Genomic DNA, 15,533 nt, shown 5'->3' with positions numbered 1-15,533 from the left:
TTGATAATCCCTCCTGAGAGGGGAGATACTACTTTACATGGACAAAAGCCTATCCAAATATTGTAAATTTAAAAACATTGTTTCTCAAATATTGGTATCATAGCTACTTAATGGATATTTGGGGTTCAAAGAAATTTTAGGTATTTTATAAAATTTTACTTCAACTTTAAATAATAATTATAAAACATATATAAAGAGAAGTCATTAGTCATCAGGGAAATGCAAATAAAAATCACAATAAGATACCACTTCATATCCACTGAGATAGCTAAAATCAAAATGGTAGATGATAACAAGTGATGGTGAGGATGTGGAAAAGTCGTAACCTTCATATACTGCTGATCAGAATGTAAAATGGTACAATAACTTTACATAAAAGTCTGGAAGTCCCTCAAAAAGTTAAACATAGAGTTACCATATGACCTATTCATTCCACTCCTAGGTATATACCCAAGAGAAATGAAAACATATGTCTATATAAAACTTATAGCCAAATATTCACAGTAGTATTATTTATGATAGCTAAAAGGTATAAACAACCTAAATGTCCATCAACTGAAGAAGGATATAGCAAATGAATGTAGTATATCCATACAATGTGATATTATTCAGCAATAAAAAGGAATGAAGTATTGATATATGCTACAACATGGATTAACTGTGAAAATATTATGCTAAGTAGAGAAGCCGGTCACAAAAGACCACAAACTGCATTTATATGACATTTATATAAAAGGTTTATAATAGGCAAATCTCTAGAGACAGAAAGTAGATTAGTGTTTTTATAATCCTGGGGAGAGGGGGGATGTGAAATAGTACGGTCATGGCTGAAGGTTACAGGATTTACTTTTAGTCATGAAACTGCTTTAAGATTGTGGCAATGGTTGCACAACTCTGTGAATCTACTAAAAGCCACTGAATTGTACACTTTAAATAGATATGTGCATTGTATCTCAAAAAAGCTATTTTAAAAGAAACAAGATAAATCATGAGGTGGAAATCACTTCAAACTGATCAAAAAAAAAAAAACCCACCTCATTTGATGGCTCAATAGCTGTAGAGAGATTACAGAGGAAGGAGTCAGTGAAGGTGGATCAGTAGAAATTACCTAATCTGAACAAGACAGAAAAAAAGAGACTGGAAAAAAGCTGAATAGAGCCTCAGTATGAAAGACAGTACAAAATGTCTAGCATTTGTGTCATTGTCCTAGGAGAGGAGAAAGAAGGCCATATTGAAAAACAGTTTTGAGAAATAATTGTTGAAAATTCCCCAAATGTGGTGAAAGACAAAAACTTACAGATTCAAAAGGCTCAGTGAACCCTAAACAGAATAAACCAAAGGAAATTTACACTCAGACACATCATAATCAAACTTTTGACAAATAAAGACTGAAAATATCTTGACAGCAGCCAGAGAGAAATGATACATTACCTATAGAGAAACAAGGATTCAAATGACTTCAGATTCTTTTCAGAAACCAAGGAGGTAGGAAGAAAGTGGCAAATATTTTTTAAATGTTGAAAGAAAAGACTGTCAACCCAGAATTTTATACCAAGTGAAAATAACCTTCAGTAACGAAGTTGAAATAAAGATATTCTCAGATGAAGGGGAAAAAAAAAAGAATTCACTGCTAGTAGACTTGCTGTAAAAAATTGTTAGAAGTTCTTCAGGAAGAAGGAAAATGATATCAGAAGAAAACATAGAACTTCAAGAATGAAGGAAGAGCAACGGCTATGGTAAATGTCTGGGCAAATAGTTTTCTTAAGTTCTTTAAAGTATGTGTGTGAATTATAACATTTTTCTGGTGAAGTTTTCAACTTATGTAAATATGATAACTGCAACATAAAGAGGGAAATATAAAGAGACCTACATACTGGTAAACATTTGACATTACATAAAGTATAAAATATTAGTTCTAAGTAGACTGTGAAAAATTAAGTATGCATATTTTAACTCTAAGAGCAAACACTAATAATATATAAATCCATCTCATCCCTTTTTTTTCTTTCATGATGATGCTTTTGATGTCAGGTCTCAGAATTCTTCAACTAACTAAGTTACAAAGATTTTCTCCTGTGTCCTTTCCTAAATGTTTTATCATTTTACTTTTAGAACCGTGACCACTCTGATGTAACTTTTGCATAAGGTGTGAAATTTCATTGTTTTAGCTATTGATGTCCAATTGTTCAGTACCATTCATTGACAGATTATCCTTCCACTGAATTCTTTTGCACTATTGTAAAAAATATTCTGGCATATTTGTGTGGGTCTACCTCTGGGTTCTCAGTTGTCTTTCACTGATCTGTGTGTCTATCCCTCCACCAATTCTTCACTGTCTTTGTAACTATAGTTATATTGTAAGTCTTAAAATTGGGAAGTGTGATTCCAAAAAGAGTATATTCTTTTTTTCTACATTGTTTTAGCTCCATCAGAAAACAATTTAATAAAAAATTTTCAGAAAGCCTTAATTTCTAACCTTTTATACTGATGTTTAGATTCCTCTTCACATTCTCAGTGATCTCTTTAATCACATCAATATCAGAAGGCACGTAAATCAATTCCCACTGTTCAGGATTTTTGAGAAAATAAGGCAGAGTACTGATGGGATGAGAAGTAAAATTGAAAGGTCCAACAACTTTTATAGTTTCAAGTAGACGGAATAGCAAAAGCATCACTGGAAATACCAATGCTGTTAAGACTTCCATTATTAAATTAATAAACTGCCTCCTCTAGAAGAGGAACAAAAAATAGTGGTAGTTAACTTAAGAGAACATATTCAATGCACATGGATAGTTTTACTATATTAAGTTTCTGCCAGTTTCACTCTGGAACAGCCAGTTGTTTCTGGGACTGTCTCATACCACCTCTCAAATTTCTTATAGGTCGTACTATACTATTGATTAACTAAGTCTTATATATTTGGAGCTACCTATGATTCTGGAATTGATTTTTCAAAAGCACATATACACAGACATATGTGCACACACACACACACAAAACCTGAATTGCAACAAATGGGCATTTATGAACATTTTCCATGAATGCCTTCACCTACCTTTAAGGTAAAATTTTTCCAGAGAAGCACTGCAAATTGGTTGAGTGTCAACAAATCCATTCTCCTATAGATAGTGTATGTTCAACTCCAGGTAAAGAGGAAAGGTCTTTTTAATGTTAGGTTACCTAATAATGTGAACATTAAGCAAATAACAGTATTACTTCTTTCTCCTAATTTTCTCCTTAATCAGCCTCAAAGAATGATAGCAAGAATGATTATGCATTTGAAATAAAGAAAATTATATTGTTTCTATTTTTGCCTGTTAATTAATTTAAATCTAATGAAGTTCTAGTATGTTTAAAACACAAATAAATAGATAAACAAAGATCAGAAAGATGCGGTTCCATCTCTCCAGATGTCATAAACCTAAAAGGATCTGATTTTTCTTATTTGGCTCCAGGACCAGATGTCTTCATAGGTGAATTCTACCAAACATTTAAAGAATAATTAACACCAACCCTTCTCAAACTCTCCCAAATAACCTGAAGAGGAGGGAATGCTTCCAAACTCATTTTAGGAGACCAGAATTACCCTGATGCCAGATAAGGACACTACAAGAAAAGAAAACTACAGGCCAATGTCCTGATAAAGAGATGCAAAACTCCTCAACATATTCGCGCAAACCAAATTCAACAGCACATTAAAATCATCATACATCATGATCAAGTAAGATTTATCTCTGGGATGCAAGGATAGCTCAGTATATGCAGATCAATAGCTGTGACACACCACATTAATAGAATGAAGGATAAAAGTTGTACGATCATCTCAATAGATGCAGAAAAAGCATTTGACAAAATTCAACACCTTTCGTGAAATTTCAGCAAATTAGGTATACAAGAAAGGTATCTCAACATAAGGAAGGCTATATGCAATAAGCCCACAGCTGACATCACACTCAAGAATGAAAAACTGAAAGCTTTTCCTCTTAGATCTAGAGCAAGGCAAGGATGCCCACTCTTGCCAATTCTACTCAACAGAGTACTGGAAATCCTAGCTAGAGCAATTACACATGATAAAGAAACAAAACACATCCAAATCAGAAAAGAAGAAGTAAAATTGATGCTGTTCACAAGTGGTATGATCTCATACAAAGAAAACCCTAAAGACTCCACACACAAAAAACGTTAGAACTAAATAAACTAACAGAACCAATTAAATGAAATCAGAAAAGTTGCAGGACACAAAATCAACATACAAAAATCAGTTGTGTTTCTACAGACTAACAACAAACCATCTGAAAAGGAAATTAAGAAAACAATCTCATTTACACTAGCATCGAAAAGAATAAAATACTTAGGAACAAACTTAACCAAGGAGATGACAGACTCATACAGTGAAAATTATGACATAATGATGAAAGAAATTAAAGCAGACATAAGTAAATGGAAACATCCTGTGTTCATGGATTGGAAGACTTAAAATTGTTAAAATGTTCATACTACCTAAAGTGATCTAGAGATTAAATACAATCTCTATCAAAATCCCCATGGCATTTTTTTTGACCAAAATAGAAAATCCTAAAATACATATGGAGCCACAAAAGACCCTGAATAGCTAAAGCAATCTTGGGAAATAAAAAAGCTAGAGGCATCACACTTCTTGACTTCAAAATATATTACAAAGCTACAGCAATTAAAATAGTATGGTACAGGCATAAAAACAGACACAAAGACCAATAGAATGGCATCAAGAGTCCAGGAATAAACCCACACATATATGGTCAACTGATCTTCAACAAGGATGCCAAGAACACACAATAGGGAAGGATAATCTGTTCAAGTGATCTTGGGAAAACTGGGTATCCAGATGCAAACATAGGAAATTTGACCCTTACCTTACATGATACACCAAAACCTGCTCAAAATGGACTAAGGATTTAAATGTAAGACCTGAAACTGTAAAACTCCTAGAGGAAAACATAGGAAAAAAGCTTTTGACATTGGGCGTGGCAGTGATTTCTGAGATATTACACCAAAGCACAGGCAACAAAAGTAAAACTAGACAAGTGTGACTACATCAAAATTTCCATATGTTTATTGGGCATTTGCATATCCTCTTTTGTGAGGTGACTGTCTAAGTCTTTTATTCATTTTTATTGGGGGAGGGGACCTTTCCTTATTGTTTGATGGAAGACTTCTTCACATACTGTAGCACATAGTCCTTTAAATATAAATATGGCAATATCTTGTCTAACTCTGTGACCTGTCTTTTTACTCTCTTCAAAGCATCTTTTGATGAACAAAGCTCTTAATTTTAATTTAGTCTAATCAACCAGTTTTTTGTGTCCTGTTTAATAAAAATATGCCTACTCCAAGTTTTTCTTCTATATTCTCTTCTAGATGTTTTGTTTTTCTTTTCACCTTTAAATCTACTCTCCACTTTTAATTGATTTTTATGTTTAATTTGAGAAAGAGATTAAGATTAAATTTTTTCCATGTGAATATCCACCTGAATATTTTATTGTAAAGATTATCCTTTTCTCATTATACAAAGAAAAAAGAATTCCATCAACTAAAATAAAAAAGAAAAATTGGACACAGAAGAAGCATAAGACATTTAGAACAACCAAAATGTAAAAATTACAATGGTAGAATAGTTCAAATATGTCAGTAATCACAAAAAAAGTAAATGGATTAAATCTGTCAGTTAACAGAGATTGTAGGCTTCAATTTAGAAATTTAGCTAAATATTGTTTATAAGGGAACATAGCTAACCATAAGAGTATGGACATACAAAAAGTGAAAAAAAAATTAAAAGATATCCCAGGCTAATACTAACAAAAGAAATCCTGGAGAGCTATAATAATTTTAGAGAAAATGATCTTTAAGGTAAAAGACATTTTTACTACATAATACAAGGCTCAATTCACCAGGAAATCTTAGCAATTCTATACTTATATACACCAGATATCAATGCTATATTAATGTATACTTAGTAAATAACGTAGTCTAAAAATATATAAACTAACTTTAACACAAGTACATGGATAAAATGGTCAATCAACCATCATGGTGAAAGATTTCAATACAATTTTCCAAATTATTGATAGGTCATACAAACAGAAAAGTATCAGAAAAAATATAGAAGATTTAAACACAACATAATTAACAAATTGACTTAATGCATACATACAGAATTGTCTACACAATAATTAGGCTTGCTGCTCAAGCACACATAAAACATTTCTAAAAATTGGCCATGTTCTAGCCATAAAAGCAATATCCTAATAAATTTCAAATTACCAGTATTATACAGAATACATCCTTTGGTCACAATTGCATTAGGGTGGAGATACATAAAAATATGAGTTAAAGATTCCTGTATATTTAGAAATTTAAAAAGAAATACTTCTAAGTAGTTCATCTGTCACAGGAGAAATCAGAAAGAATTTAAAATACTTACAACCAATTGATAATAATAATAATACATATCAATACTTGTGGAATATAGCTAATGTGATATTTAGATAGGAATGTATTCTTTTAAGTTTTTATCTGAAAAAGCGAAAGAGGCTTAAAATAAATGATCTTAGGATTCAATTTAAGAGGTTAGAAAAAGAACAATAGGATTCACACAACTAAAGTTGGAGAAAAAGAATAATAAAGCTAAATGCATAAATGTATGAAATCTAAAATATAAATTAATAAAATACAGTGGAAAAATAAAACCATAGGTTTTTTTTTGAGGAAGATTAGCCCTGAGCTAACATCTGCCACCAAGCCTCCTCTCCTTGCTGAGGAAGACTGCCCCTGAGCTAACATTCATGTCCATCTTCCACTACTTTATACGTGGGATGCCCACCACAGCATGGCTTGCCAAGCAGTGCCATGTCCACACCCGGGATCCAAATAGATGAACCCCAGGCCGCCAAAGCAGAACGTGCACACTTAACCACTGCACCACTGGGCCAGCCCCCATAGTTGTTTTTTAAGAGTAGTAAAATAGGCAAACCTCTGATGAAACTCATGACGAATAAAAAAGGAAGCATAAATAAATAATATTAAGAATGTAAAGGCAGACATAACCGCAAATCTAGCACGTATGAAGATAATATAAATCCACTTTCAAGAAGGGAAGAATAAGTTATTCATATCAACATTCCTGCTGGGTACAACCAGAAGATTGAAATTTGGCAGGCCTAGCATTTGGGGTAATCTTCCTCCCTTTAGCATTGTTAATTCCAGAAGAGGCAGCTAGGAGACTAGAAGCTGAGTAGCCCTTTTGAGTCTCATGTAGTAGAGTGACCAAAGTTAAATCCAAAGACTTGGGTTCAGAGTGGGCTAGTATACCTCCCCAGCTTTGGGCTGCCAAGAGTGAAGGCAAACCAGAAGTAGACCAGATGTTGCAGAGACTGCAACAGAGCTCCAAATCATCTCAATCTCCAAGACTGGATGGAAATGCCATGTAGAAGAAAACAAAATAAAAATCTCTCTGGAGGAATTAAACATCTTAGACAAAATTATTTCTAAAAACAATTTTCCAAATATAATTTCTAGCACATAATACAAAATAACCATAGAAAAGTGAAAACAAGATTACATGAATGAGAAACCCGGAACCAAAAAACAATAGAAACAATTTTAAAAGTTCCATTACATTAAAATTATCAGTCAAGAGACTTTCAAGTAACTATAACTGCTATGTTCAAAGAGAACAAGAGACAGAATTGAACATTTGAGAAGAGAACTGGAAACTACAATGCCATGACAAATGTGAAAAACAGCCAGATAGAAAATTTAAAACAGAAAAATGTTTTAACAATTTAACCACAATAGAAGGTACTATTGCAGATTTGACACAGCTGAAGAGAAATTATTGGTCTGAAATTTTTTTTGGCTAAAAAATACTCAAAATGAAGTATAGAGAAACAAAAGGATAGAAAAATAAAGAAGAGAGGATAGTAACACAAAGATAGGCACAAAGTTTAATAATAGATAATTGGAGTACCAATTGGAGTACAGAGAGAATGAACAGAAATAACAAATAGAGAATACAGCTGAAAATTTTTCAAAATTGATGAAAGACATAAAACCAGATCAAGATGCCCTATGAATCCCAAGCAGGATTAATGAAAAGACTTCCACACTTAAGTACATAATAGTTGAAGCCACTAAAAACAAATCCCCACTCCACCAAAAAAAAAAAAAAAAACCAAACAGAAAATTTCAAAAGCAACCAGAGAAAACAGACAGATGATCTTCATTAAAGCAATGATTTGACTGACTTCTTTGAAAAAAAGGGAAACCAGCAAAGATTGAAATAATATACTCAATGTGTTGGAAGAAAATAACTACCAACTAGTTTTATACCAAGAAAAGAATATTTTGCAAGAATTAAGGTGAAATAAAAAACAAAATCAAAGAAATACACATCGTGAATTTGTCATTGGAAATCAGAACCCCTCCTCCAAAATGCTAAAGGTGACTATGTAGAGGGAAAGTACGCATACGGAAGCTAAAAGACCCAAAAAAAGAACGGAAGAGCAAAAAAAATGAATACATATAAATGATTCTTTACTGCATAAAATAACATTTATGGCTAAAGAGATTAAATTCTGTGTCAAAAAATAGTACATGACAGCATTAGCCAATAAGGCAGGACAAGGATAATTGGAGCCTATGTTCTGAGGACTTTACCATGTCTATGAGCACTGTAAAAATTCTAATTAATATTAATCTTTGATAAACCAAAGCGCATGTTGTATTCACAGAAAATACTAAAATAATAGCAAAAGAGTGCAAAATACTAAACTAAAAGAGACAAAAGGAAATAAGATACCTCAATCAAAATGAAGGCTAGACAGGAGAGCAAAAGAAATGTAGAATTGGTTGTGCAAATAGGAAATACATCATACGATGGTGACTTTAAACCCAGATACTGAACGTCAGGAGTTACACTAACTGAAAGTGGTCTAAATGCTCCAATATTAAAACAATAACTACTAGAAAGAATTTTAAAAAGAAACCCACACCCCAATTATATGCTCCCAATTAAATGGATTGAAAAAGGCACCATGCAAACACACTATAAAGGCTGCATGGCCTCACATTAGACAAAATAGACCTTAAGGAAAAAAAGTATTACTAGAGGAAAATAAGATTTGATTCACCTGAAACAATAATTTAAAATGTATATGTGCTTCATATCATGGCCTCAGAGATAAAGCAAATATTGGAAAATATGCAAGTATAAATAGAGAAAACTATAATAAGACAAAAGGAGATTTCTAACCACCTTCATTGTAACAAACTAAGCAGACAGAAAAATCAGTAAAGTTATAAAGTATTTAAACACCATGACTGGTACAGTTCTCTTATTGAACATATATAGAATACTATATCAAGAACTAGAGAATATACATTTTTTCAAGAACAAATTGAGAACTTAATGAAATGCTATACCATAAAGCAAATATCAAGTTTCAAAGGATTAAAATCATACAAATTATGTTCTCTGACCACAGGCTACTAAGAAAGGAATCAATAAAAAAGATAATTTGAAAAATATTAACACATTCAAATTTTAAAGAATAAACTTCCATCCTTAGTTCAAAGATCAAAGAGATTACAATGGAAATTGGAAAGTACTTTGGAACTACTTAGTAACAACCACATTATAGTACTATGGATATTTATAACAACGTAAAGAATAGAAAAGAAAAAAAGATGAGAACAAATGAGTTAAGAAGTTAGAAAAAGACCAAAATGTAACTAGAGAAAGTAGAAGAAAGGCAAAAATAAAGAACATTAATTTAGAAATAAAAAATATATAACATAAACTCTGATAATATGTATGCTGAAGTGTTTAGGGTTGAAATATATGAATGTGTGCAACGTGCTTTGAAATGCAGAGAAAAATAAGCTAAAGTGATAGATGGAGAGATAGAAAGGTTGATATGTGTGATAAAGAAAATATAGTAAGATAAAAATGTAAGAATCTAGGTGGTGGATACATGGGTGTTGACTATATACAACTCTTTTGTATGTTTAAGAATTTTCATAATAACGTGTTGGGATATAAAATACAATCTAGAAAATCAACAAAGTCAAAGTTGATCCTTGAAAAGAGGATGAACCCCTACAAAACTGATAAAAGAAAAGGGATAAATCACAAACATAAGAAATGAAAAGAGGGGACATTACTACAGATCCTACAGAAAGTGAGAAGGAAATAAGAGGATATTACGAATGAAAAGGTGTCCACCATTATTAGTAATCAGAGCAATGAAAATTACACTAAAATGTGATACCACCACACCCACCTGAATGGGTCAAATTAAACAGGCATTATAAGACAATCCCAGGGGCTTGCAAGGATGCAGATACTGGGAACTCTAATACACTGGTGATGGAAGTATAAACTGGCACAACCACTTGGAAAACAATTTACTGTTGTCTACCAAGATTGAAAATATCTATCCCTTATAATCCAGCAGACTTTCTCAACTAGAGTTACTCATCCAAATCACAAAACACAGAAAATTATATGAGTGACTATTTCTTCCAATTCTCTCAAGGATGGGACACAACTACCACCATTCTAGAGGCATAGGAGATACATTAAATCATTACATACCACTGACGCCAGTGGGCATTATGGCTTAATCCTAATTCCTTCACAGAATGATAGTGAGAAAGGTGATATATTTATCCAAATAAAATGCATATGAACATGCAACAAGGAAAGTGTTCATAAATATACTTAATACAATTATTTGTAATATACAAAACCTGAAAACAATCTAAAAGTCAACAATGGAATGGAAATTGTGGTATATTCATAAAACAGAACATGGCAAATCAATGAGAGGGATGAACTACAATTACATGCAGTAGAGCTAAATATCCCATCATAATATTGACCAATGAAAAGCAAGTCTTAGAAGAATGTATTCATTAAGTTCCCATTTATCTAAAGTTCAAAAGGCAAAACTCCAGCATATATTAAGAATACATTCATAAAATATATACTGAAAACAAGGAAATGATCACCCCAAATATCAGAAAACCCATAGACTAAGATTGAAGAGAGGCTGTCAAGTGGCTCTAAATTCCAAAAAATGTTCTTATTTAACACTATAAAAAGGTGAGTAGGTATTTGTTTTCTTATTATTGTTTAAATAACTCAATATGGTTATTTAAGACTCACACAATATGGTCTTCTCTATGCATTATATATTGCACAATAAAGCAAACTTAAAAATACATTACTTCTTTTCTGCACTCTGTTTCACTCAGAATTTGTGAACTGAGAGTTGCTTCCTAAAACAATGCCTAAAATACACAAGATGTGGAAAATGTTGAAGATAGTTCAAAAATACAGAAAGAAAAATTAATTCATGATATTAGCTCTTGGTAGGTTTATTAGCACTGGCAACATTCAATCAGGAACCAGAAGGGTGAATTAGATTTTAATAGACAGAGGAGAGAAAATGATGAGCAGAAAGGCAGGATGGCATAAAACTAAAAGGTACATTCAGAGAATGGCTAAATTTTTCTGGCTCTCTGGTGGAAAAAGTCTCAGAAATTATTAAAATACATAGTATTTTCCCTCTTGGCTTTCTATCTGGAAAGATCTAAAACACGGGAACATAAACGTTAAATAAATCAAACAATAATTAAAATACAGTACACACAATCTCCCCACATGGAATACATTCATGAAACTATAACAAATTCTATAGGGAAGTACAATGTATCTATTTCTATATGTATTTAAGTACATGTGAAGTTATATCATGTAGCATTACATTTCCCATATACTGAAGCTATAACCTCCATCTTAAGAACAAGGTTGGGAGTGGCATCAACATCAGGGTGGAGTGAGTCATTCTCTTTCTCTCTTCTCTTTAAGTTACAACCAAATGACATCCACCGACCAACAGAGGATACCCTACACAGCACAACAGGAAGCCTGTGAGATCCATGCAACTATACATCTGAAGATGGACAGACAGGACCCCTGGGAAGCAGTGGAACTAGGGGAGCAGGTCCCTACATCCTCGATCAGCAGCAATTCAGGGTGTGGATCCTTATGCAGTGGCTAGTGGGACTGTGAATGGAGGCAGGGGCAGGCTGGCCTGCCCATGAATGGCTGTGGAGTGGTGGCAGCCCAGCCCACAAGAGTACCCACTGAAAGGTGGTGGCCTGGCCTGCAAGAGCGTCCACCAAGTGGAGGTGGGCCTGCATGCATAAACATGCCTGCAAAAAGGCAGGGGCCCACCTGTGTGTGTGAGCCTGCCAAGTGGATGTGGTCTCACCCACACAAATGCACCCACTGAGAGGGAGTGACCCACACAACTATGAGCAGATGGGGTGGGAGCAAGAAAAACAGCCCCTGCCCTCCTCCAAGCAGCAGCAGGTGGAATCTGCAACCAGAAGCATCAGGAACCACAGGAGAACAGGTAACCTAGTCCCCAGTGGTGGCAGCCCTGGCATCATCTCCATTAGTAGCAGAGGCTGATTACAAGTCCCCAGGTCCCTGGGCCCCTGCCACTGACAGTGACATCTGTGAACCAAGCACCCCTGGCAGTGGTGCAAACAGCATCCCAAGACAATCTGGGGACAGCAGCACAGGTGGTGCACGGGACAACAGCATCTGAGCCACAGAGAGCCAGTGGGAGAACACAAGACCCAGGCAACCTCAGAAGCAGCAGAAATGCTCACAACCTGCTGCCCCAGTGGAGTCACAGGAGACTGCAGCAACATCCAAGCAGCAAGGCACCAGTAATCCTGGAATCACAAGCAGCGCAAGGAAGGCACTAATGACGCTTCTGCCAGAGGTAGTAGAGGGTGGAAACTGCAGGCTCTCAAATACAATCAGAAACAGCTCAGAACCAAAGTAAACAAATCTGTACCCAAATAAGAAAAGGTGATTACTACCACAAATGCATTGGCAGAGGATCAAACACGATGAAGGACTACAGTAACACAGCAGAAAAGGAGGAAAATGACAATTCTCCATAAACCAAACTTGAAGTCACAAATGATTACAATCTGACAGAGAATTCAAAATAGCTGTCATAAAGAAACTCAATGAGTTACAAGAAATCAGAAAGACAGTTCAATGAGCAGAGGGAATACTTCACAAAAGAGTTTGAAGCTCTAGGGAAAGAAACAACCAGAAATTATGGAATGAAAAATATAATTAAGATAAAAAATAATGTAGAAAGCATTTAAAATAGAGCATATCTTATGGAGAAGAGAATCAGTGAGTTTAAAGATAGAAACCTAGAAATGATGCAGGTATAAGAGAAGAGAGAACTAAGATTTTTTAAAAATGAAGAAATTCTTTGAGAACCATCCAACTCAATAAGGAAAAGTAACATAAGGATCATAAGTACCCCCCTGCGGGGGGGTGGCAGGGGAGGAGCAGAAAGCTTATTCAAAGAAATAATAACTGAGAACTTCCTAAACCTGGGGAAGGAACTGGATACATAAATACATGAAGCTATCAGAACTTCTAGTTACATCAGTGCAAAATGACCTTCTCCAAGGCACATAACATTAAAACTGTCAAAAGGAAATATCAAAGAAAAAATATTAAGGGCAGCAAGAGAAAAGAAAATAACCTACAAAGGAATCCCCATCAGGCTTTCAGTGGTTTTCTCAGCAGAAACCTTACTGGCTAGGAGAGAGTGGAATGATACATTCAAAATGCTGAAAGATGAAACTATCAGCCAAGAATACTCTATCCAGAAAAATTATCCTTCAGGTATGATGGGGAAACAAAAGCTTTTCCAGAAAATTAAAAGCTGAGGGAGTTCATCGCCACTAGAATTGCCTTAGAAGAAATCATGAAGGCAGTGGTTTTGTTTGTTTGTTTGTTTTTGAAACAAAAAGGCAAAGGTTTACAAAGTTTCAAGTAATGAGATAAATAGACAAAATCAAAAGACTGAAACTCTATGTCAGAATAGGTTAGCAAACACCTAATTATAAATAAAGGATAAATGGAAAGAACACATAAAAAAATAACTACAAACACTTCAATTTGGTCACAAACTCACAACACAAAAAAGAATAATTTGTGACAGCAACACCATAGAAGGGAAAGAGGAAAGGAATGGAGCCTGCATAGGCTAATGGAGATAAGAGGCTACCAGAAAATGGACTGTCTCATCTAAGAGATCTTTTATACAAACCTCACGGTAAGCACAGAACAAAAAATAAAAGCAGAGTCACAAATCATAAATAAAGAGAAAACTAAAAAAGACTATCACAGAAAACCAACAACTGAAATGGCAGAGAGAAACACAAGAAAAAAGAAACAATGTAAATATAGAACAAGCAGAAAACAAAAGTTAAAATGGCAGTATTAAGCCCTTATATGTCAAAAATCACTCTAAATGTAAATAGATTGAATTCACCAACTAAAAGACACAGAGCAGATGAAAGGATTTAAAAACAAGAGCTAACAATATGCTGCCTCCAGGAAATACATGTCAGCTCTAAAGACACACAAAGGCTCAGAGTGAAGGGATGGAAGATGATACTCCAAGAAAATGGCAAGCAAAAGAAAGCGAGTGTAGCTATACTTATATCAGACAAAACAGACTTCAAGACAAAAAAGATAGCAAGAGGCAAAGATGGACATTATATAATGATAAAAGGGACATTCTACCAAGAAAATATAACACTTTTTAGTATATACGCACCTAACATAGGCACATCGAAGTTTATAAAGCAACTATCAACAGACAAAAACGGAGAAACTGACAGCAAGGTACTAACAGTAGGGGAACTCAACACCCCACTTACATCAATGGATAGATCATCCAGACAGAAAGTCAACAAGGAAACAGCAGCCTTAAATGAAATACTAGACCAGACGGACTTAACAGATACATAGAGAACATTCCATCCAAAAATAGCAGGATATACACTCTTCTCAAGTACACACGGAATAGATTCAAAGATCTCATCAAGATGGCAGCGTAAGCAGACTCTGAACTCATCTCCTCCCATGAACACAACCAGGTTACAACTATTTTGGGAAAAATTACCCTGGATAGAAAACTGGAAATTGGATTAAAAAGAAACCCCATAACAAGGGACAGTCCTGACTAAAGCAGAAGAGGCAGAAATTCCAGCTGGAGAGAAAAAAAGCCACCTTCGGGGGCAGCGGAGCTTCTCAGCCAGCCAAGTAGGAGCCACCCTAAGATATGAAGCCCTCCCTGGAGGAGTGAGGTCCAGAGCGGGGGCCGATATTGCTATAAGCATCCTTCAGACTCAGCACAAATTAGACGAGGGTCTTACTATCTGGCTTATCTGGCTAGTAACTGCAGCAGGGATACGCCCAGAAAAGCTATCAGATGAAAGCTGAAAAGACCCAGGTCTTAAAAGGACCCACACACAAACTCACCCATGTCAGCAACCTAAAATCACCAGAGAGACGGCTGACAGTCCTTTGGTAAAAAGAGACTCACCTGGTGGGCTCTGGGGGCATTTTGGTGAGAGTAGGGGCCTCCCTGGAGACT

General features: G+C 34.7%; 1 protein-coding gene across 23 annotated transcripts in view; it reads right to left on the bottom strand.

Annotated features, from left to right (window-relative positions):
• The window catches only part of LOC103567621 (phospholipid-transporting ATPase ABCA3-like), a 223,642-nt gene that overhangs the window by 198,518 nt on the left and 9,591 nt on the right, over positions 1 to 15,533 (bottom strand). For 14 of the 23 annotated variants that reach the window (XM_070568409.1, XM_070568408.1, XM_070568411.1 and 11 more), the window contains exons 2-3: positions 3,056 to 3,180; positions 2,477 to 2,729 (exon numbers count right to left, since the gene is read on the bottom strand). The exons of 6 other annotated variants lie outside the window; for them this stretch is intronic. In XM_070568409.1, the coding sequence (XP_070424510.1) occupies positions 2,477 to 2,729; positions 3,056 to 3,115 (313 nt within the window). In that variant the 5' untranslated portion in view covers positions 3,116 to 3,180. The remainder of the gene's footprint in view (positions 1 to 2,476; positions 2,730 to 3,055; positions 3,181 to 15,533) is intronic. 3 more of the 23 variants (XM_070568414.1, XM_070568415.1, XM_070568423.1) reach the window with 1 other exon arrangement.

The sequence above is a fragment of the Equus przewalskii genome, chromosome 12 (genome assembly GCF_037783145.1).
Source record: "Equus przewalskii isolate Varuska chromosome 12, EquPr2, whole genome shotgun sequence".
NCBI lineage: Eukaryota > Metazoa > Chordata > Mammalia > Perissodactyla > Equidae > Equus > Equus przewalskii.
Note: the sequence above shows the minus strand (reverse complement) of the source record. Positions and strands in the feature narration are given on the sequence as shown.